Here is a 25,843-nt window from a genome sequence, read left to right as displayed (position 1 = left end):
TACTGTTCTACTTTTAATTCAAATAGAACGCATCAAGAATTGGAGACGACTTTATATGCGAGAGATGTGCAGAATGCGGTGCGGTTAAGGAGGAATACGCAGATGAAGAAATGGGTTTAATGTTGATTATTGTGGGTACATTCATCCATCGCGAGCCTGCTTTAGCTGCGCCATTTTTGCCTGAAATACTAAGAACTGTATCCAGGTTTGTCATTTTTGATTTCATATTTGAAGTACGCATGATAAACTCGTCTGTTATTTTTAGAGTTGCTCTATATTCTACGTTTCCATGGCAATGTGAAAGTTCCACTCACTTACCAGGTGGGTCACAATCAGTAGCCCATCAATTTATTCGTTGCGTATTACACCAGCTGACTCCAAACGGTGTATTTTATCAAATATTCCTTACGCAAGCAAATGGTACTTATTTATTTACAACTTCAGTTGGGTTTATGTTTTGTATACATAATTTTTGGTCTATTTTATAGAAACTGCGAGAAAAAAATTCTTTAAAAGTATTACTGCAAGCTTATCGGATTTTACTGAATTAAATCCAACAAGTCCAATTCAGTTGCTAGTGGAAACTTTGAATTCTAAAAAATCACTTCCCGTAGATATACTCCCAATTATTCTACGCAATTTATCGGAGTATTTGCAATGTGTATCTATCGATGCAATAGGTGGTACTATATGGTCGACCGTAGTTCAAGGAATTGATTGTCTTTTCAGACGAATTGTTTTTATTCTACCAAGCTTAGACGACGCAGGGAACTTATTGAATATAATGACATCAATACTCAAAGTGCCGCTGCTCTCAAAGGTAAGTTCTCTAGTACATTTTGATGGAACCACTGACGGTTTTATATTTTCAGAATGTGCTGGAACCATTCTCCAAAATACTAAGTTTTGGAATACAGAATCTCAAGCTAACTAATAAAGTGCTAGTAGATCTATGCTATTTGAATAGTCGAGCATTTTCCAAAGAACGAGATAAGCTGCAACTATGCAGACAAGTTGTTTTCGAATTGGTACAAGCCCTTAAGTTCAAGACAAACATCCCGGATAATAATATATTACTACTGGTCGGCATTTTATTACAAGATGCTGGAGGCGCTATGCCACCTGGCATTATTGAAGACTATTTCATACCAACATCGCAATTCTCCTGCAATATAGCTGAATGCATGCGTCAAACGTATATAAATGATATCATGGAATTTTTGGCAGATTTTCATACACTCAGTAAAGTAAAAGTAAGTAAATAATGTAAATCTATTTCGTGTTTGTATTAAAAAGCTAGTAATAAATGAATGTAACAATAGTGATAATAATAATAATAATAATAATAATAATAATAAATATTATTATTATTATTATTATTATTATTAATATTATTATTATTATTATTATTATCATTTTTATATTTTCTTCAGCACTGCGACGACAGTAGAGCATTTACTGTTATATATTGTATCATAGCATTATATTTTAGATATTATCGCCTTATATTATATTATATTATGTTATGTTATATTATGTTGTATGTAGTGTGCTTATAACCAGCGTAACGGCTTCTCATCCGTAACGTTGGCAACAATTCAAAACATTTCATCTGAAATATTTGCAGTGTCGATAGCTTTATATTGTAATTAACAGGTCGTTTGGTACTGGAAGCTGTTATTTCAAACGAACAGCTTTCGTTATTCTGGTTATAGGCAGTCTAGTTGTATGGTATTACACTGCATTGCATGATATCATATCATATTGTATTATATTATATTTTGTTATATTATTTTATATTATATTATTTTATATTATATTATATTATATTATATTTTATTATATTATATATTATTATATTATATTATATTACGTTATTTTGTTTTTGCCTCTCTCATATAAAAGGTTATGCAATCACTGTGAAAACCGACTTTTGAACCGAGGCCCGCAGGGCCGAGTGTCATATACCATTCGACTCAGTTCGCAAAATATCTGTATGTGTATGTATGTGTGTATGTGAAATGAAATTTAAATGAAAGGTCTTGTAACCCTACAAAAAGTTCCTGAATTTTATTCAAAAGTGTCTTTCGGTTCCGGAATTACAGGGTGATATGTGCCAAAAAAATGACAATAAGTGCTCTAAATTTTCTCAGAGACGGCTGAACCGATTCTTACAAGCTTAGATTCAGTGAAAGGTACAATTGTTCAATGCAAATTTCCTGAATTTTATTTGGATCCGACTTACGGTTCCGAAGTAACAGTGTGAAAGTGAAAGAAATTTATTTCATATTACTTTCTCACTTTTCTCGGAGATAGTGTGACCGATTTCAACAAACTTAGATTCAAATAAATGGTTTCATATAAAACATCCAAATTTCATTCTGATCCTACTTCCGTTTTCGGAATTATAGAGTGAAATTTGTTAAAAATTGGATACCGTCACTTGAGTCGGCGAAACAAAACACGTAAAAAAATCTTAACTCGCCTCGAAACTATTCCAATCGATAGTCAAGGCCAATAGACAACCAAACAATCCGATTCTGGCTATGCTGCTCCTCGGCTTCTCATTTCGGAAGCACTGGAAATAAAACGTAAAATATTTTCTAAGCTTGCCTCAAATCTATTCGATTTGGTAGTCATTGTCAGTAGACCGTCAAACATTAATTTGGTTTTCCTTGTTCGTGAGTTTTTGATTAAAGACCGAAGATTGCTGCCATAGATTCAAAAATGGATCCCACTCACTTTTCTCAAACCAACTTCGATTATATCGGTTCCCAGATTCCGATTTCGTAAGTGCCTCTTTTCATTTCCTCAGAGAATGCATAACCAACCTGAGTACTGTTTCACTCTGTAGGTTAAACTAGTTTATGGACAAACCGTTTTGGGTTTTAAGAATCAAAAAACAATATTTTGAAGATTACCACACATTTATATATGAGAATGTGTGAGATATGAGAAAGCCATCATTGCACCATTGGGTGGATTAAAACAGGTTTTTTTATAAATACGTTTATTTCATAAGGCATTATACATAAGGTTTTCTTCGCCACAATACATAGTTCTTTAAATCTCTTATATTTCGAACATAACATTAGTATGTCGGTATTCATTAGTTAATCGAACCACTGTTTTTATCAAGCGATTTGCTATGATAAATTATATTTGAAAACCATTGATTTTGTACATGATCTTATAGCTATATCAGGATTGTTTTTATAAGTTGATCACTTTTATTTAATGTAAGATTGCTAAGTATTGGTTGAAGTCATGGAAGAGGAAGTAGTCTAACATAAAATAAAAATTATATTGGGGCTCCAATGGACTTAATGAAATAATAAAGAGGTTTCGTATATGGAAGAATGTCGCGAACTGGGACATTGGATAGTCTACCTTCGGTACGCAAGGAATTTATTAGTTGAGATCTGACATCACGATACTCCACGCATGTCCAAACGACATGATCAATTTCGCGGTAACCTTCGCCACAAGCAGAATGATTAGTCTCGGAAAGTCCAATTCGAAGGAGATGGGCGTCCAACGTGTAGTGATTGGACATGAGTCTGGATATCAAACAAATTATATCCCTACTCACATCTAGCTCATTGAACCATACCTTTGTCGATATTTTAGGAATAATTGAGTGCATCAACCGGTCCAGATCATCTCTGTTCAAAAAAGCTTGTCCGCTGGCAAGTGTTCTTTAACGAGGCGCGCTATAGAATTCGTTGAAAGCAATCGGTCGCTCATAAATTTCACCCTCTGTTCAGCTAAAATATCGGCTCTTTAATTGCATGGAATGGAGCGATGAGCCGGGTCCCAAACTATTGTGATTTGATAATTATTATTCAATATGTCGTTCAGGTACTGGTTTATTTTGCCCAAGAAAAACGGTTAATTCCTGCCAACCATATTTGAGAGAACAGCATCAATTGCACTCAGAGTATCTGTGAAAAGGAAATAATGGTTTGGAGATAACATGACGATTACTCTCAAGCTACAATGAACTGCTGCTAACTCTGCTATAAAGACAGATGCATGTTCTTAAAGCCTAAATGAGATCGAAACATTATTGTTGAACATACCAACCCCAGCAATCTCTTCAATTCGTGATCCGTCCGTGTGAAACATTTTTTTAGAGTCAATATATCTGAACTTACTTGAAAATATTTTTGGGATTTCCATCGAGTATAGGTGATCCGAGATTCCACACACATCGCGCTGTATGGATGTGTCGCAAAATAACATTAAGTCAGGCACGAAAAGAAATCCATTACTGCTGTCATGATTTGAAATTCATGAAACCAATCATTTTAATTTCTCATGAAACCATGAGCAATAACTGTTCTCCCATGAAAATTATTCATGGTTCAGAAATGCGTTACTTGAGGAATGTATTTCTTCCAAACCTCGTAACTCAAATTTCCAACCGGGATATCACTTTGAACCCTTCGCCTCAAGTGATGTGATGTGATGGATTGCTTAATAGAATAATGATAAGGCAAAAAGCAGACAATGAAAAGCAACAACTACTGAATATTTTTACTTGATGCTGAAGCATATTCATTTAAAAATTTTGTTGTTTTACCCACCGGTTATGCTTTTCATTTGATAAACAACAATTTTACATTTTGTTAGAATGTATTCTTACGTATTTAATGTCACCGTTATTGTTAGATTAATATTCCGAGAGCTAGCGTTAACCGAAAAATAAATTCGATTGTGAATTTTAAACACCATCTAACGAAAATCCGAAAAAAAAAGTTTCAACTACCTTGATTAATTCGTTTCATAGATATAACAACACAAGCTGTATTGATTCACCTAAATATTTTGAATAAGACGATTTTGCAAACGATATTTTGAAAACATAAGAGGAAAAATCAATCCGCGCAATCAATAAGAAGTATGATTCACACGTGTTTTTTCATGCAGTTCGTTTAAGTGAAACACTGAAACACAAAATCAAAACTGAAGCAATGAACGCAAGTAAACACGTTATTTTAGGCGTCGTTTTTCAGAAACCTAATATATTTATTTATAATGTTTCTGATTTAAAAAAATTCGTCGTGCTTTCTACTGTTTTGATATTCAAATTTACATCATTTGAGACATTAATTGAAATAGCATAAAAATACGTTCATCACACCATTCCATTTAATTCATATTTGAAATCTTTATATATAAAAACATAACGCCTGAATTTATGTTGCAAAAATTACCATTGCAGCAGAAACACGTCTGAAGTTATTCTCATCAACGTCAAGTGCGTTACGTTTGAATTTCAGTGAAATCAGTCCAAATGGATCATGATCTGAGAAGTTTTAATCATGGTGTATTATCATAGTATGAAAATACACTATTTTCCCCAAATCATGACTCGTTTTGCTCATTTCTAGAATCGGAATTTTGCCCGTGTGAAGGGGTGATTTTCTGTTACATATGGTTAAAGTATACTGTCATGAACCTTGCTTGGAATTGAAGCTCGACAAGCTTTCCGAAGTTAATTTTACCCAGGGGATTCAGTACCTTACATCTTATTAGCAGTCGTGATGAAAGCTCTCAAAAAGATCTTTCAATGGAAGAACTCCCGCTAGAACTTCAAGACTCATTGTATGTGTCGAATGCATGCAGCTTAAGGCAATTCGCAAACAACGGTACAAAATTCGCTCAAATTTGGCAATATGAGAGTTACAGCGGAACGAAAGCAATCGCATCCATATTCCATAACTGAAAGTTTGAAATTATAGATGAACGATGTAGATTGAAGGTAAGCTTAGCATCCAACAAAACACCAACATCATTAACATGATCAACTCTCTGGAGCCTTTGTCCATCAATTTCATAGTCGAATTCAATTGGATTCAGTATTCGGTGGAACGTTATGACCTGGCATTTTTCAAATAAGCCTGTTTCTATGACATCAGGCGACAAATGTATCAAGAAGATTTTGAAACCGGATGCAGCGGTCGATAGAACGAACATTCAAATCATCGGCATATACTAACCTGCAACCAACACCGAGCAGCGAAACAGCATCATTGAAGAACAGCAAAAACAAAAGTGAACCCATATTACTGGAACTCCAGATAGATTAAAAAACGGAGATGATACACAGGAGTATAGCTTTATTCGCAAAACTCTACCACATAAGTAAGAGTTAAGCCATTCAATAAACTTTTGAGTTGCACCCTGCCGCGAGATCTTGTATAAAAATATTCGGTGGTCAATTCGGTCGAAAGCAGCTTTCAGGTCAGTGTATACTGCATCAACTTGTACTCGCTCCTCCAAACTCGAGATACAAGTCGAAGTGAAATTTAAGAGATTCGCGCCGACCAAACGACCTGGCATAAATCCATGCTGATCAGAGGAGATGTAATTTTTTTGTACGAAAAAGTACTTCGGTGCTCACAATTGTTTCAAATAGCTTAGATACAGCAAATAAATTCGTTATGCCTCTGTAATTCCTTACGTCAATACGATCATCACTTTTGTATACAAGAAACATGAAAGACTGCTTCCAAGTCACCGGAAAAATAAATCGCTCAAATGATTTGTTAAATATAGTGCACAAAGGATCAGCTAAAACAGAAGCACAATGACTATACACCACAGAAGGAATAACATCTAGTCCGGGCGAAAACGATCGTTCTAACTTTTTCGCTGTGGCAACAATCATAACGGGAGTAATAAAAAATTTGTCAAAGTGCGCTATATTCACATCCATCGCGGCGGTCTCCGTTTCGATACTGGAGGCAGTATTTTCAGCAAACACAAAAGCAAAGTATTTTCAGCAAACACGGAAGCAACAGATCATATGAGTCCAAGGCTAACATGGATTAAACACCATCGAGACAAACTTTTGAATTAATCGATGAGCACTTTCGTTTCAAGTTAACAAAAGTCCAGAAATATTTAGGATTCCGACGAAGATCAGTTTGAATCCGGATAACGTAGGCTTTGTACAACCCCACGTTTAATTTACGATACTTTTCACTAGAACTTTTAAACATTCGCTTTGTTTCAGAGCTATGCCTGCGACGATGTCTGCGCTGTCAACTATTGCGGATCCGTTTCAATTTTCGAAGTCGTACAGTGGTCCAAGGAGAGTTCATTGGCCGTTTAACGAAAGGCAAGTTTGAACTCAGCCATTGAATTAATGTGTTACAGAAAAAGAATGCCATTTCATTTAAAAAAAAGCGGAAAACATTAAATGAGTTTGGGCCTGATCAACCCGTCTCTTCAGTTGAAATCTCCGAACCTACGAGCAAGATGAAAAACACATCACACAAGTACTCTCTTCGTGAAGCATTCGCAAGCGCCAAAAGAGCTTGTGTGGGTAAGTTGTTCCGGTTTTACAAAATTTCTTGTCAGAATACTACATCCATATCATTCCGAGGAAATCATCAACAACCAATTAACAGTTCCACTGCAACTATCGGGCTGATCGGACGCAAGTTCGTGTTTCTCCAGTGGTGCAGTGAATTGTTTTGTTCCGCTTTCAAGGTCATTCCGTATTCTATTGTCGGCATCAGTGCGGTCGAGTGATAGTTTGAATTAATCCGTCCTCAAGGTCGATTGTGAGCTGTGTAAAGAAGCACTGTGTGGTACCGTTAGCCAGCGCCCGCTGGACGCTGCTGCTATATTGTTTACAAATACATTGGACAGTGTATAGTGAAAAAACGTGTAATGTTCCATTGTACAGTGCAGAAAGAGACTGCTAAAAAGTGCTTTGACTTCTAGGAGGTTTTTTGCACTTTATTGATCAGGAATATTCACCGATTGCCTAGTACCGGGCCTTGTCGGTCGTTCACCCTTTGAGAGCTAAAGCTAAGTATTTGTTTCTTTTTTCTTTTTTCCCTGTTGTTCAATACCACTACATTTATCCTCCAATATTTACCCGTACGGACACATTTCCGTGCCATGACAAAAGGCACAGAGTTGCCTGACCTCTCTCCAGATGACAAAATGGAATCATCTGATAGCCAAAAATCTTGTGTTAAAAATTATCTCGATGGGCTTGCACCTCCCGCCGGACCGTACGCAGTTTACATCCGGACCAAAGCAAACGGAAAAAAATTGAACATCCTCAGATTATCTAAAGATCTCACCTCGCGATATTCTACAATACAAAAGATTGAGAAAGTACGCCCAGACAAGCTTAGGGTCTTGTTATCCAGTGCAAAACAGGCTAACGAGATCGTTCAAAGTAAGCATTTCACGTGGGAGAATCGCGTATACATTCCAGCTCGCGAAGTCGAGATAGACGGCGTGATCACCGATCCGAGTCTGACTTGCGAGGACGTTCTTAAGCATGGGGCAGGTGGTTTTAAAAACCCCTTACTCAAGAACGTTAATATACTGGACTGCAAGCAATTGCGTTCAGTATCGACCGCTGAGAATGGGACTAAGTCCTATATCCCATCAGACTCGTATCGGGTGACTTTCGTGGGGCTACCACGTTTGGCATAAAGTCGTTTGGCATAATACCGTTTGGCATAACGCCGTTTGGCATAATGGTTATTTGGCATAATGGTTATTTGGCATAATGGTCATTTGGCATAATGGTCATTTGGCATAACAGTCATTTGGCATAACAGATGAACATGCTGCTTAATAGAAATTGTTCTAATTTGGTGCAATTTTGAAAAGTCTAATGCGGCTACGCCGCATCGTTTTTAATGACCTGGTGTCCGACCTCGCTGCCGCTCGTTCGGACTTAACTGAGGGATAGCTCCTAGCTTTGGGTAATCCGGGCAAACGCCCGCAACTAGACAGAGATGATTTCTGCGGGGGCGCTGCCCCCCCGCAGTGGCCGGCGCTTCCGACGGCGGGTCGCCCGCGCACTCGCGGCCTTCGGCCGTCTCGACCTGAATCATCTATGACGAACAGAATATTGTGCTGGCACTAAGTGAGTTGCTTATATAAAAAGGTTTCACATATTTCGTTGGAGTTTCCCTTGCACAACATCAATCGATCGAAACACATACGACAATTTTCATTAGATTAAAATATTGCAAATCCTATTATTATTATGCCAAATGGCATTATGCCAAATGACCATTATGCCAAAAGACCATTATGCCAAATAACTGTTATGCCAAATAACCATTATGCCAAACAGCGTTATGCCAAACGGTATTATGCCAAATGACCTTATGCCAAACGGGCCGCCCCCGACTTTCGTTGGCTCGGTTTTGCCTAACTACGTCCTTCTGGACCGAGTTCGTCTACCTGTTCGCCTTTTTGTGCCGCAGGTCATGAACTGCACCAATTGCAAACAATTGGGACATACTGCATCCCATTGTAGCATTAAATCCCGGTGTATAAAGTGTGGAGGGAGTCATGCAGATAACTTCTGCAGTGGAGGCAATGAAAAATGTCTCTACTGTAAGGAGGGGCCGCATGATCTCTCTGATTGTAGCGCGAACAAATTGCGCCAGGATAAGATGAGGCGTTCACTTAAGCAACATTCAAAGCGTTCTTTTGCTGACATGTTGAGGAGTGCTACGCCTCCAGTAAACCTTTAGGCTTGTTTGGCAACTTACGAGAGCGAATATGATGACCCCCTCGAAGGTACATCTTTGGCTGTCCCTCTTAGCTCATCATACAGAAAGAGAAGAAATAAATCTTTTCAAAAGCTCCCTAGTAAGGGTTCGAAGGTGTCCTCTGATGGGTCTCGAAAAATTACAACAACTGGTAGTGATGGCAAAAACCAGAGAAAAAAGCTCCAGGCCTTGGAAAATTAAATTCCGAGCAAGAATTTCCATCACTTCCTGGGACTTCACAACCCCCGAAAGTCCCTAAAGATCAGTCAGAAAATACTGGATTTGTTGAATTCTCTGATATTGTGGACTGGATCATGTCTACTTTCAATATTTCTGAACCTCTTAAAAGCCTGATAATGGCTTTTATTCCTACAGTTAAGATATTTTTGAAGCAGTTGACTGCAAAATGGCCTCTTCTTTCAGCGATCGTATCCTTCGATGGCTAAGTCACCCAAAAAAGTCACGGATATACAGTGGAATTGTAGAAGTATCATCCCAAAAATAGATCCTTTCAAATTTCTAGTAAATAATCTGAAACGTGACGCATTTGCATTGTACGAAACTTGGCTAACTTCTGATATACCCTTAAACTTCCACGATTTTACCATTATTCGTCTGGACCGAGATTTGAATATCTGTTGAGAGCAACGCTAGACCAGTTCGTTCCTTTGCCCCTGCGGAACGCAAATTGTGTACCTGAAAGCAATCCATTTGTTTCGACCCAATTGTCTAGACGGAAGAGAATCATTTTCTCCAACAATTTCCGAATACAGGAAAGCATAGCAATCGGCCGATACGAATTGTGATCGGAGACTGGTTTTCCAGGTTTTTGAATAGTAATAACTCTCACTTCTCTCCATTCGTGTGGGACAATATTACCCTCGAGGAACTTGTTGAATAAATTCAACAAGCGCCTTTTGGCTGAGTCGGGCAGATTTTTCAACAAGTTGAATTCAATTCTGTCTAACCCCGGGACTCTATTGTTACACGATAAGAGCGCAAGTGAGAACTCTACCATCGAAAACGGTGTTTCGTTTGTATTCAATGTCGCGACGCGGGATATCTTCTGTTCCGGAACAGAATCAGGACATACTTTCTTAGCGAAATCAAATATCCAGCGGTTAGAATATTCCTCGCTTTCGTTCGCGTGATTTCGATTGCGCATGCGACGGGCCGTATTCCAAAGAGTGCTCATTGCTGTTTCTCTCGTTAATCCGTCAACAAACCTTCGCCAGTAACCGCGTTTCTTAGCTTTAATCAGACTTTTCATTTGAAATTCTAACGCCGCGTATTTCCGATAATTATCTGGAGTTCCGTTCTTTCTAAACGAGATGAAGGCTGAAGCTTTTTTCGTTTTCAGCTCTGAGCACTCTTTGTCCCACCATGGGTTGGGAGAACGCATACTAGTTTGCGCGCTAGGTACTCGTTTCGTCTGAGCTTGAATTGCGGTGTCAAGAATCAAGTCAGCCAAAAATGTATACTCTTCCTCCGGAGGAAGCTCCTGTGATGTTTCTAGTTTCTCAGATATCGAGCTCGCGTAACGTTTCCAATCAATGTTTCGTGTGAAATCGTACGAAACATTGATTTTTTCCGATGGTCTTCCACGGTTGGTGATAGAAACTATGATCGGCAAGTGATCGCTACCGTGAGGATCACAGATTACCTTCCACTTGCAATCTAACTGTAGCGAAGTCGAGCAAAGGGATAAATCCAGCGCACTTCGTTGTGCTGGCGGTCTAGGGTTCCGTGTCATTTCTCCCGTGTTTAGAATTGTCAAATTGAAGTTGTCACACAGATCTTGGATTAACGAAGAACGATTATCATCATATAAGCAGCCCCATCCTGTACCATGCGAGTTAAAGTCCCCTAAAACCAGCCGCGGTGAAGGAAGAAGTTCTATGATGTCTGCAAGCCGACGATGCCCTATCGAGACTCTGGGAGGAATGTAGATAGAAGCTATACATAGATCTTTGCCTTTAATATTAATTTGGCAAGCAACAACTTCAATTCCCGGTGTCGAGGGGAGGTTAATACGATAAAATGAATAGCACTTTTTAATCCCTAAAAGTACCCCTCCATAAGAGTCTTCTCGGTCCAGGCGGATTATGTTAAAATTATGGAAGTCGAGGTTGATATTAGAAGTAAGCCAAGTTTCACTCAAGGAGAATACATCGCAATTATGAGTATGTATTAAGTGTTTGAAAGAATCATGTTTTGGGATGAAACTTCTGAAATTCCACTGAAGCACAATGATCATACCTTCGATTCTCAGTGGTAAATTATCCATCAAAAGATACGATCGCTGCAAGGAGGGGCCATTGTTCAGTCAACTGTTTTAAAAATGTCCTTACTGTTGGCAGTAGAGCAGTTAGGAAGCTTTTCAGAGGTCCAGTAATATTGAAGGCTGTTAATATCCAGTCCACGATATCAGAAAATTTCAATAATCCAGCGTTTGTTGGATTTTCTGGTTGTGCTTTGGGGTCATTCGGGATTTTTGATGCCCCAGGAAGTGCTGGGTACTCCTTATTATCCCTAAGTTTTTTGAACCCAGGAGATGTTTGCTTCGGTTTTGAGTCAGCACTTTTTGTTTCCGTTTGGTTCTTTTGTGACGAAGAGGACAGTCTGAGGCCTTTACGAGGAAGCTTGGGAGAAGCCAGATTTTGTCTTTTCCTGCTTCCTTCAACCTGTGTGTAGGAAGGTCCTTCGCCTGGGTCGTCAGAGGTATCCTCTTCAACTGGCAAGATTGCAAACGGGTTCTCAGGGGTCGATGGAGTGGTTCTTTTTAAGATTTCCGCATAAGAACGTTTGGAACGTTCTTTCACGGATCGCTTCAATTTCTTCGCACGCTGTATGTACGTAGGGCACACCGAAAGATCATGAGGATTCTCCCCGCAGTAGCAACACTTTTCCACTGCTCTTCTGCAGAGATCGTCCTCATGGGCCTCTCCGCATTGGCCGCATCGCAGTTTGTTGCAACAATAGGTTGCCGTATGACCTAACTGTTTGCAGCTTGTACAATGCATTACCCGCGGTACATACAGCCGAACAGGTAGACGAACTCCACTCACTACCAAATAATTTGGAAGTGCAGATCCGCAAAAGTCACGCGAAATGAGTCCGATTGGTAAAATTTACCATCTATCGATTTGGAGTGCAATTGCTTGCACTCCAAAATTTTCACTGGTTGAAGGTCGGGGTTTTTGAAACGGCCTACCCCGTCCTTCATCAGATCTTCGATTGTCAGACTTTCGTCACGGACCACACCGTCGATCTCCACCACATGAGACGGAACGTACACGCGGTACTCTTTCGTGAACAACTCGCTGGTAGCAATCTCGTTTGCTTGCTTCAGGTCGGACACAACAACGCGTAACTTGTTTGGCGAAACCTTATCTATTGTTTTTATTGCCGAGTAATGTTTTTCCAGGTCCCGAGCAATATTTAAAACTCTGAGAGACTTTAATTTGGGCCGGAAGTATACCACCCACGGACCCCCCGAGCCATCGTCTTGGTAAACTTTTTGGCGAGCCGGCAATATCTTAGAGGGAGATGGAGGCATCGGAGAGGGAGATGGCATCGGAGAGGGAGATGGTATCGGAGGGGGAGATGGTATCGGAGGGGGAGATGGTATCGGAGGGGGAGATGGTATAGGAGGGGTAGATGGCATCTCGGAAGCAAACTCAGCCTCTAAATGTTCTTCGTTCGTTCGTTCAGCTTCGTCCTCCTCCGAGACACCCCCACTGTCATCAATATTCATATTTAAAGTGCGGGAGTAAAGAAGTCTTCCGCACTTGAAATGAGAAAGAAAGAAATAAAATGAAAAGAAAATATATGAATAGTAAAAGTTGAAAGAAAAAGTTTGAGAAAATACTTAACAGTATGTCACGGTAAGCTGTTAGGTGAGTTGCTCCTTCGCTCCTTCGTTGTGCTTCAGCGTGACCTTGACTCAAGATTTGGCTGCTGCGATGCAGGTAGCAAACAATAGAAATAACTGCTGCCCGAAGATAGCACAATAGCGTCTACTGTCGATACCGATACAAAACCGGTGCACAGACAGAACTCACTTGCCGGGATGCTACTTTTTATCACTTTTATTTAATGCCTATACTACAGCCTCTGCTGTGATAGGCACCTTCGTCTTACCGATGTCGATTGTTAAAAAAACGCGTGTGCTCACTTCGAACATTCGGTTACGAATGATCTGGATCGAGATGATCCCTCTGAAGTAGTACTTTTGGGGATCAAAAAGTGCTATTATTTCGATAGCATAAACCTCCCATCGATACCAGGTATAGAAGTTGTCGCATGTAATGTTACAATCAAAGGCAAGGACCTTTGCATTGCTTCCATCTATATTCCCCTAAAAGCCTCGGTTGGGCATCAGCGACTCAGTTATATCATTGAGCTCCTTTTCGCACCGACGTTGGTTTAAGGAGACTTCAACTCTTACGGTACGGGATGGGGTTGTCTTCACGACGATTACAGATCAGCTATGATCCATGATATCTGCGACAACTTCAATATGACAATCTTGAATACGGGAGAAATGACACGAATTCCTGCACCACCGGCAAGATCAAGTGCGCTGGACTTATCCCTTTGCCCGACATCGCTACGGTTGGACTGCACGTGGAAGGTGATCCCTGATCCCCACGGTAGCGATCATCTACCTATCGTGATTTCAATCGCCTACGGATTAAGACCATCGGAGACAATCAATGTTGCGTATGACCTCACACAAAATATTGATTGGAAATGCTACGCAAATTCGATATCTGAGAAACTAGAAACAACACAAGAACTTCCTCCGGAGGAAGAGTACACGTTTTTGGCTGGCTTGATTCTCGACTCCGCGAATCAAGTTCAGACGAAACGTGTACCCGGCGCGAAAACAAGCATCCGTCCTCCGAACCCGTGGTGGGACAAAGAGTGCTCAGAATTAAACGCGAAGAGGGCTTCATCATTTATCGAGTTTAGGAAAAATGGAACACCTGATAATTATAGAAACTATGCGGCATTGGACGCTAAAATGAACATCAATGAACACTCTTTGGAACATCTTTGGAATACGGCTCTCAACCGAAATTCAAATGTCATTTGTTCGTAAAGAACAAATGGCGTCAGTTTTTGTCGTGAATACGACTTACTTTACTATGGGGTGCCTTTTCAAAATTAGCCATATGGAAGAATGGGCAGAACTTAATCGTGTATATCTCGACTTGTATTAATGGTAGCAACATAATTCTTTCACCATTTCATCAAAAATATGATCAGGAATTTAGGATAATATTTTGAACAATGTGAGATAACCACAAACAACTCAAAAATTAAGTTTTCTCAAAATTTGAAAATAATGCGGAAAACTCTTTACTTTCGCTTGGGTTTTTCGCGCAAGGACAACGATTTTGAGGTAGTCAGGCACATATCTTCAACTGAATGCATATAAAAGGGGAACCGTGGTGAAAATCGATCATTTCTTTTCGTGCGTTCGATGGTAGCAGACGTAGTGGGAGTCAAACCATCAACCAGCAGCGTCGGAGAGTGCACGTTCTGCGTGGTTAAAAGCTTAAACGCTCAGGTCGCAACTAACATTTGCTTTTCGGTAGTCGTAACGAGAAGTTCAAATTTCAGATATTAGTTCCACAATATAGGTTTAGTATTCAGAGCCTGCGTGCTGAAACTGGATTCTGGAACTGTATTCCGGAACTAATTTCAGTTTCGAAATTGCAGTTCTAGAATTCAAACTGGATTCTGAGTCTGTTATTAGTTCTAAATTTAGTTCTTGAACTCAGGGTCCAGTTCTTTATTCCAGACTTCTTCTATTCGGTTCTTTTTAGAACCATAATAATACCCCTAAAGAATTATGCGGAAATTTACTTTACCGTACTCTATACAACCCATTCTGGTAGTCATGGCGGTCTTCAAGTTTCAGAGTTTAGTTCCGGAATATGGGTTTAGAATTCAGAGTCTGCGTGCTGAACTAACTCAACTCGTCACTCTTCATCACGAACGATTTCATATAAAGTTCTTTTCATTTTTTATTATAAAGAAATATACTCCCTATTTCATAATATTTAATTCCGTTTCAGAATGTTTAATGTAACTAATCTGTAATTTAGTCTAGGCGCATCGTTTAAATTTCTAGTAATGAAAGAGGGGAAAGTTGCACAATTAAAACAATCGATCAACTACCAGTTCGAATTCGGAAGCATAAATAAAGCGTGTCATATTCGTATTCACGACATCCAGTTATGTCTCTGACATTACACACCCGTACTTTTCTAGACATTAAAGGGGCTTTTGACTCAGTTTCCATAAACATCCTATCCTAGAAGTTGCATCACAATCTATTGTCCGAGAAATACATGTATTTCGCGCATGGTGATTTGTCGACAATACGATTCAGTTACATGGGTCTTCAGCTTCAACTAGGGGGTGAAACCATAGCTCAGGTCTTCACATTTAAATATCTCGGGGTCTGGTTCGACTCCAAGGGCACCTGGGAATGTCACATTAGGTATCTGAAACAAAAATGCCAGCAGAGAATTAATTTTCTTCGCACAATAACCGGAACTTGATTGGGTGCCCACCCAGGAGACCTGATCAGGCTTTACCAAACAACGATATTGTCCGTAATGGAATATGGATGCCTACCCTAGTAAAGTCTAACATCAAAATGAAAACAAATTGAAATCTGATTATGATAGCAACATCAAATTGAAATCCTAGTATGATATTGACTCATTAAATTTTCAATTAATATCACATCATCATATCATTTTGCTGTTTAAAGGCAATAGTTTTGTGAAACTTAAAGAAATGGAAATATTAAAATCAACAACTTAGTGAATCCATTGAAATTGAGCAAATTTCAAATGGCAACACGAAAATACAAAGTTAAGTTCCAATGGAAGAATTATTATTTTAATCCTATGTTGCCTTTTACAAAAATGCTTTAACAAAAAAAAAATAAAAAAAAAATAATAAAAAAATGCATTGACATCCTGCCGAGATCCTGCAATTGACCGCAACCATAACCGCGAACGAACGATTGTTTTGAACATTTTTTCAACTTTTACACAAATAACGCTCATTTTTTTAACCACAAGAATATTGGTGTCAACCCATACGTCTGGGAGGCATTAGATAAATTGGCGATCATCGGTATCATGTTTGTCTGAAGCAGGTCAATCTGAATAGTGGTTTTGGCATTCCCATCTCGCTGATCGTCTGCCGTGGAAGGAACTTATTTCAGAATTTGATATGAGAAATATATTTGACGTCATCGATTTCCTTCTAGATACGTTAAGTATTCAATCTGTAACAATTTTTGCGTTCAGTTAAAAAAAATGTTTCGATATTTGTAATCATACGACGTCGCGAAGTTCATTCCAAAGTTTTTAGACCATTATTTTCAGTGCATCCAAAAATCGGGGACCTGGATGGCGAACATAATCTACTAGCCAAACCTGTTCTGAAAATACCCATAACTGTATATCCAACAGTATGGAAAAATTCATTGTTTCCGACGTTCGAGCATCGAGCATTGAATGTCTCAGATTTCAGAACCTAGAGCAAATTCCTAATAATACTTTAGTGGCTTTGAGGAGCCACCAAGAAAATATATGTTTAATTTGTATATTTCTAAGTAGTCCATAAACTGTGTCCAAGACACTCTTCAAAACAATTCTCATTCCTAGTTATATAATTTTTTTGAAGGACTTCAAATACTGACTAGCGCTAGATACTATGAGAAGTATTTTATCAATCATTTAATAGATCTTGGAATTTTGGTACACTTTTCTAAAGAAACCGTCTAACTAAATCTTCATAATTTTGAGTCACATGACAAATTCTGCATCAAATGATCGTGAATTATAAGTCTAAACAAGAACTAAAAATTTACTGAAGAGATTCTGGTTCTATCTGTGGTCAGAAGCGAGATAATCGTTCATTGTCCCAAATAGTCGAAAAAACAAATGATCTGGGATACCTTATTGCCGGATTCCTAATTCACATTCCCTCTACTGTAGGAGACTTCACTGTAAAACGTTCGGTCTTCAGAGCCTCTAAATTCATATTTCAAAGTGATTACATGTGCGAGTTGTGTGAGATCAAGTAGATAACTCAATTTAATGTTATAATGTTTGAATGCTACAGCTTTGTATATGAGAAGGACAAAGAGAACATTTTTATACTGTGCTCTAATAACCACACTGCTATTCACGATTGATGTGGGATGGAAGCGACGCAACGAGTGTGTACTGACAGAAACTACCTGCATACAACTTTGTGAAACAACACTGCTTGTCATATAACCGAACATTTTCCGTCCCCTTATAGCTAGCACATGCAGTCCATAGCAATCACAAAAAAATCGCATTAAAATTTACTTAAGTTCGAAACCGGATTCTCTCCGCGGTAGTGTGGAGATTGCATGAAATCTTTTTTCTTGCTTGCAACTAATATGAAGATTGCATAAAATCATAAATTGCAATAATATGAAGATTGCATAAATGTTTTACCGTTGAAAAATCGATTCTGGGACCTCTCATATCGACTACTAATCCGATGCGATATCTTGAATCCGATGGTGATTGAAAACTTCGAAAAGCTGGTCGAGCTCAATTCTCAAACCCGTTTTATGTCCTTGTATTTTGATTACATGGCTCAGAATATTAATCCTTCTTCGTTTGTTTCCAACCGTGCTTTTTTTTATGGATACTTCTAATTCTACTGTGTTTTTCGACACGTCCATGAAAGAAGAGATAAGTGGAATTCCGGATCACGTACTCCATCGAGTGGCTCCAAAAATTTGTATAATAAATTTAGAACAGTCAACTGTGAAAAGGTGTTTAACACTGACGGATCAAACATCAACAGCTCCACAGGCTTCGGCATCTTTAATCAAAACATCACCGCTTCTTACAAACTCACCGGCTTCAGTTTACGTCGCAGAATTAGCTGCTATTCAGTACACCCTCGAGATCATTGAAACCTTGCCCAAAGACCATTACTTCATTGTGACGGACAGTCTAAGTTCAATAGAAGCTCTCCGGGCAATGAAGCCAGGAAAGTATCCTCCATATTTCCTGGGGAAAATACGGGAACACTTGAGAACTTTATCTGAACGGTCTTATTCAATATCGTTAGTCTGGGTCCCTTCGCATTGTTCCATTCCGGGAAATGAAAAGGCAGACTCATTGGCTAAGGTGGGCGCATTAGAATCTGCTTCAATGAATTTTTCAGTATCTTTCGTCAGAAAACTCTCGAAAGTTGGCAAACTTCATGGAGCAATGGCGAACTGGGACGATGGCTACATTCCATTATCCCTAGGGTATCGACGAAAGCTTGGTTCAGGGGGATGAACGTGAGTCGCGATTTCATTCGTGTTATGTCGCATCTCATGTCAAATCACTACACTTTCAACGCACATCTCCAGCATGTTGGGCTTGCAGAGAGCGGTCTCTGCACCTGTGGCGACGGTTATCAGGACATCGAGCATGTCGTGTGGTCGTGCGTAGAGTATCGCGACGCCAGCTCGAAGCTACTAGAATCCCTTAGGGCCCGAGGTAGACATCCTGAGGTTCCGGTTCGGGATGCGTTGGCGAGTCGAGATAATTTATATATGCTTCTCATATACCAGTACCTTAAACACATTGATATATAAGTGTAATGTGTTATTTTTCGCTCAGAAAGTATAAACTCCACCTACAGGTTCGACACTAACATCCGCCCGATTCTCACGATCCCCGTACCCTGTCCACCATCTTCATTGAAACTAACAAGATCTTTTTTTTTGTCACTAACCTTTTCGTTGCCCCTTCCCTGTCTCTTCACCATCTCGATGGCAACTAATTAGATCTTTGTCGTTTCAGACATTTTGTTCCCACCTCCCCTTTTTACCACGTTTTCCACAATATTTACTTCTCTTTCATTCTCTTTGAAAATATTATCATCACCGCCCAGGGAAGACCGCTCCAGTCGATGACCACTATGCGGGCCACTCGCCGGGTCTTCGTGGCCTGGGGGTGTTTCCCGCGGACCCACACGGACCGAAGGATGCGGTCATCATGGATATTCACCAACGCCATATGGAAGACCCTCATGCAATATTCAATTCACCGGCCACTGCCGATCGCCAGCTGAAAACTGAATTCTCGAGAATCCGCTACTCCGATACTACATTACATAATGATACTATTCTAGTTTTAAGTTAGTCGTAATTAAGATTAGTATTGGCATCTTAGAGCTTAAGCAGTGTGCCTTAAAATTATATTATAATATTGAATAAAAAAAAACCAATCAAAATATATGCACAAGTATCACATGCAAGAAGGAAGGACAATGCAAACAATAATATTACACGAAAATCATCAGCAGAAGACTAATCCAATAATCAATCCAGAATCACTGAAGGAACAAATCTACTGAGTGAACTCGGTGACATCTACGTCCAGTATTGGAGCAGTTCGAAAAGTGAAATGAAATCCATATTATCAGTAATTATAAAAGTAAATAGAAGATATAGGAAAGCTCTGTGTCGGTTATACCAAATAATAATTGAAACGCCGTCGGTTTCAAGGCGGCCGGCATGTTTAGGAAAGCACTAACTTAGCAACCCAAATAGGATCCACACAATCGTCTCATAGTATGTATCTCTCAGTCTTTCTTAGCGCAGGTAGTAATCGATCGCGCATGATCGTGTGCTATATTCACCACTGGACCGTTGCAGCGGCCGGTGTGCTAGGTTAGCAGTTAGTTCAGTTCCGACATTCCGTCGCATCACGTCTGTTTATCTCGTTCACATAGATAGCAGAGCAAAAAAAGTCTAAAGCCAGTTAAGTGCATTTTTTCTCAGTAATAAAGTGATTAATTTATACGAAAATGTGACATTCCCTTTACGGACTCCGAAAGATCCGTAACCACAGAGTAGGCACATGAATGCAAGAGCAAGTGCGACTATACCATTCCACATCCTAATCAGCAAAATTAATGGACGTTAAAGTAATTCAAGACATTCATCTAAATTCTAAATCTAAATTCGATAACAACTAAATTTTGGTATATTTTGCAATTCGTTTGTGTTAATTGATTCGAATACTTCGAGGCTCAGTATTTGAAGATGTTGATTAAGTATTATTATTGTGAAAGTCATTAATTTTGTTTTGAAATTGTTTATTTGTTTAGGCGCAGGTTTGAACCTTTAAAATAGACATATTCGCTAGAATTCGTCTGCTCCTACATTTAATATGCCTTGTACGTTTTCTACTTCGAAGTCGAACTCTTCGAGGTCTAAACGCATGCATTCTGGTTAATTTTGAAGAAGGATTTTTCAACGGAAACAGATAAACCCATGGTCTATGATCTCTTTTGACAAGAAAATTTCTTCCATATAAATAAGGTCTAAAGTGTGTGACTGCCCAGTGGATTGCTGTCAGCTCCTGTTCAATAGTCGACTTATTTGATTCACCTTTGTTGAACGATCTACTCTCGTACGCAAATACGGCCAATCGAACTGCACCGCAAGCCACTTTAAAGGCATCTATGATAACGATAAATTGATTGTTGAAGAAGGGGAATTATAAAATAGTCGGTGTTTAAAGTTTATTTTTATATGTTTGGAGGGATTGTTCGCATTCGGGCTACCAATCAAATTTTGTATATTTTCAAAGTAGTTGGGTGTGTTATTTTCGCCAATTTTTGAATAAAGCGACGCTAGTAGTTACAAAATACACTAAGGTCTCTTTTTACACGGGGGTTGAGTACCGTGTTAAAAAAATCCGTGTAAAAGAAAACCGTGTTATTTGCGGAAACCGTGCAAAAAAAACCTCGTGGAAAATTTGACGTAATAATTCCAAAAACCGTAGATTTGATTATTTGTTTGTTTTGTTTGGATAAAATGTAACTTTTGATAATTTGAAGGGGAATAGCTTATTTTGTAAACCACAAATTTATACAAGATGCACATAACTGTGAAAATGTAACTGTTGTTTCACAATAAAACCCGAAATCTAAAAAACAGCCAGAGGTTGCGGGAAGGGTCCAGTGATACTTGATAAAACGTATTGGATGAAAAATTTAAAAAAAAAAACACTTAGGAAACGCGTTGTACGATAAGCAAATTATTCTAAATGGCTCATGCCTTCTGCATAATGCATTCAGTTTTCAAAAGAACGATAATTCGTATAAGCCCATAAACACTTTCACTACAAAAAAGCTTGAGAATAAGTTCTTTTCGATTCCGAAGGTACGATGTGTAGTAAATACTAACGATCTTAACAGTCATTCTCAACTAAACTGAGTGGGAAGACATGGGTATTGAATGAAGATCTATGCACGCAGCGACAGAATCAAAGCGGAAGAATTCATAGAGATGAATATGGATCAAATTAGAAAAGGTATTACTATGTGCAGGCCCGTGCGCAAGAATCATCCATGGGGGGGGGGGGGTTTCAAGGGGAGAGGGGGGTGTCCAAAATGCGAAAAGGCGCCTCATCCACTATATTGACAATGTAAAAGGAATTCTGACAGGCTCGTGCGCAGTAATCATTAAAGCGAGGGGGGGGGCGGTGGGGTTAAAGTTATGTCAGTTTATAAATTGATAATAAATTGACAAAAATATGAATTGTCAAGTTATTTGCACTTTAATATAATAAGTACTCCATTGTTCATGAAACTTAATTTTAAAAAAATTCTTCATGGGGGGGGGGTGTTAAAATCCCCAACCCCCACCCCCACCCCCTGCGCACGGGCCTGACTATGTGTCATGCTGAAGAAACTCATTTCATCTGCGTGAATCATAATACTACTAGAGCTATATCATTCAAAATGGTATAAAATACTGTACTGCTCGATATGATGAAGTGTTGAAGAGATTAGTAAATTCGACTAGTTCTTCAACGCTACGAAATTCTCGATGATATCAATGACGATGCTGACATCATACACCACAACTGAGCGGAATGGACGTTGTCGTGTAATTTACGACAGGGGTTCTAGATCTGAAGACTGATTAATACTCCTAATACCAAGCCTAAAAAAGTTACGCGGAAAGTTGGAACGGTAACTTTGAGCGATCAAAGCTCAGTTGTTACTTGACCAATTACGATAAATTTTACACCCTCGAATTTTGTGAAGTTTGTAGATTATTTTAAGTATATCATTATTGACGATCGTTTAGGAAAAACTAATGAAAATCTGATTTTTCCCGTTCCAAGTTTTTTTTTTCAAACTCAAAAGATGCCCTATCTACATTCATGCGGCACCTGCATCGCGATCGGATATTGAGAACCTCAACTTTACCGAGTCATAACTTTGTTGTTAGTCAACCGATCTTCAAAATTTGTTCACCATTGGAAAGGTACTACTTCCAGAAATAAAATGCATTGAAAAAACGAAAAATAGGGTTTTCAACCCAAAGTTATAATGAAATCTGTAGATACATGATCTAAGGAAAAATGAGACTTTTTACAATGATCGTAAATATCTCGAAATTCAAAGCAATGACCCATATAGTTTTACACATCATTCGATTGCTAGTGATACCAGCTACAATTTCCACTCAACTACCATTCCTGCACAATCAAAAGAAAACATTACAAAACCGATGAAATTATAAACATATATGAATTTTTCATTTTTTTTTTTCACATGTTTGTATATAACTCAAAAATTAAAGCGATGCGATTTTTTTGATTCAAAATATTGGAATCATTACCAGAAACAATGAATTGTGACCAAAATTATATATCCGTTCAAAGAATCTCAAGAAATTTGGTACAAATACAGAGAATTTCTATTATAGGGAATATTTTTCAAAAAAAAAACAAATCAAAACTTTTAAATTTTATGACATATATTTTTTTATTATTTTAGTTGGAAATTTATTATGAACAAAATTTACAAAAAAATGAAACTTGGATTTCACTAAAAATTTTAAAAATTTTGGTAAATAACCTAAAACTCTAAAAATAGTTATATTTTTGTATTGGACAGAAGATCTAAACAATTTTTATGCACAACCCAAACGCAATTGATAACTACTAAAATTTTGATTTTGTTTTAGGTTTGCCGTAGAATCTTAAAAAATAGGTAAAAGGTAATTTTAAAATTTCCGAATTATATTGCATTGCACAGTGGTCCGGATCCACATTTTTGGGGGACAAAACATTTGTGGCTTAACCTTATACTTTAGAGCTATGATGTCTTCAAAACAAATGATCAGTGAAGATTAGCCATATGTCGATGTACATGGTATTGGGGTGGCTCTTATTATTAAGGTGATGCAAAACTTTCCGGATGTGTTAAGATAGAGGACTGCATTTTTCGGCAGAATTGTAGATAAACTTATATCGAGCAGCTTTGCTGAGGACACCATAGTAGTATCTGCAATGGTTTTAGTGTTATAGCTATTTTCAAAGAGCAGATTGTTTGCTCTAGAATTTATATTTTTCTCTTTTCGTATTAAGGGGTACATAAAAGACGTCACACCGCAACGGGGAGGGGGGTGGTTCACAAAACGTGAGCTTTTGTGACAGGGGGAAGGAAATAAGGTTGTTGGAATGTGACGTCCAAAATTTTCAATGAGCGCATTTTTGAAATACCTAATTATATTACTGCTTTGCCCTATTTCCTGAAAAAAATCTCCACAATAAACGTTTACATTCTATAGGAAAACGTGGATTTGTTGATGTAAAAGCTTCTTCTTGTAAATTCGGAAATGAATGACGCAGGAAATCATTTCTGTTATGATCAGCAAAAGTGCACGGAGGGGCGAGTAAACTAGCGAAATTTTAGCTACTATTAGTAAAAAAAAGATGCCTTCAAACGGTTCAACTTAATTTATGCACTGACAATTTTTGTCAATGTATATGAGTTTGGGTGCACCAATCGCTTGGAATTATGAATTTTTTAACTTTCGGAAATCTAATGATAGGTATTAGGCAGATGTGGATAATAACCACACAAAGAATAAAAGAATTTATAAAAGTTGGTTTGATCGGTTGCATCAAAATTTTATGCTTCTTGATGTATTTAAAATTCATTCAGGCGGAGTAATTTCAATAAAACCAGCAAATAACATTATCAGGAATCAGAACAAATTGGCTCAAATGGCACGTTCCCCTTGATATTTGGAGATTTGTGCCTTGCCATCAATTTGTTTTTAGCATCATTTTCCCGATATATAAGAGGGAAGGATTGAAAGGAAATGGTAAGGGTTGGACTAGGAGGATGGGAAAAATTGACGACACAAAAACACATAAAAGCAGAAGTAAATTCTGCACTCCTAAGGGATGCTGAACAATCTGCTGAGGATCACATTTAGTGATCTACGAGGCCCCGAACAGTCTGATGTTAATAAAACCTCCAACCCCCGAGAGGATTTAGAGATCTTACAAAAGCGACACCATTCTGCACTCCCGGAAGAATGTTGAACGACTCGCAGTATGTACGAGCAGAAGTAAATTCGGTACCCCCCAAAGGATGCCAAACAATCTGCTAAACCCTATTTAAGGTGAATACAGAAGGGATTCATTCACTCCAGGAAGAACGATGAACCCTTCTGACTATAGCTCCTTACCACATTGGGTGAGAAACGAGAGAATATCTTTCAATTTTAGCTCCGCATACACAGACTCAACCATGTATGGAGAACCAAAAACCAGGATACGTAGCTGCGTCAATGCGGGACAGTTACATATCAGATGATATGAATTACCATAATCGCATTCACACAAATCACACGAATAATACTCAGCACGTTGAATAGTAGCCATGTGATAATTGAGTTTACAATGTCCAGTCAGAGCTCTGACCAGAATACTGCAATGATACTTGGAGAAATGCAGTAGACACTTTGACATTTTCAGACTTAAATCTGGTAGAAATGCTTTTGTCTGAGCGCAAGTTTGCAAGCTGCGCCAGTAGCTGGCATGTTTGGATGCAGCCCAAGAACGAATCCTGTGCCTCATCCAACCAGTTGAAAGTGGTAAAGCTGATTCAGGACCAACGAAATCATTCGTTGCACCAGCTCTAGCCAACTCATCAGCCCATTCATTTCCAGTAATACCAGAATGGCCGGGTACCCATAAGAAGTAAACAGCATTTGAAATGCTGAGGTCTTCAATTTGAGTTCGACATGCGATCACTAGATTCGACTGTGAGTCATTCGAACTAAGTGCTTTTAAGGCTGCCTGACTGTCCACTGTGAAGATCCAATGAATATATCTGGGTTTGAGTCCTCATGATTTTCCAAAAGCTCGTCTGCATTGGCCGAAAGCCATGCAAGCTCTTTC

The 25,843-nt window shown here is 38.7% G+C and overlaps 1 protein-coding gene across 4 annotated transcripts in view; it reads left to right on the top strand.

Annotated features, from left to right (window-relative positions):
- The window catches only part of LOC131438980 (protein unc-79 homolog), a 676,107-nt gene that overhangs the window by 534,575 nt on the left and 115,689 nt on the right, over positions 1-25,843 (top strand). For all 4 annotated transcript variants that reach the window (XM_058609436.1, XM_058609433.1, XM_058609434.1 and 1 more), the window contains 4 exons: positions 27-205; positions 266-420; positions 489-820; positions 873-1,253. In XM_058609436.1, the coding sequence (XP_058465419.1) occupies positions 27-205; positions 266-420; positions 489-820; positions 873-1,253 (1,047 nt within the window). The remainder of the gene's footprint in view (positions 1-26; positions 206-265; positions 421-488; positions 821-872; positions 1,254-25,843) is intronic.

This window comes from Malaya genurostris, chromosome 3 (genome assembly GCF_030247185.1).
Source record: "Malaya genurostris strain Urasoe2022 chromosome 3, Malgen_1.1, whole genome shotgun sequence".
NCBI classification, from domain to species: domain Eukaryota; kingdom Metazoa; phylum Arthropoda; class Insecta; order Diptera; family Culicidae; genus Malaya; species Malaya genurostris.
The sequence above is the reverse complement of the archived record's forward strand: the minus strand, read 5'-3'. Positions and strand labels throughout refer to the sequence as shown.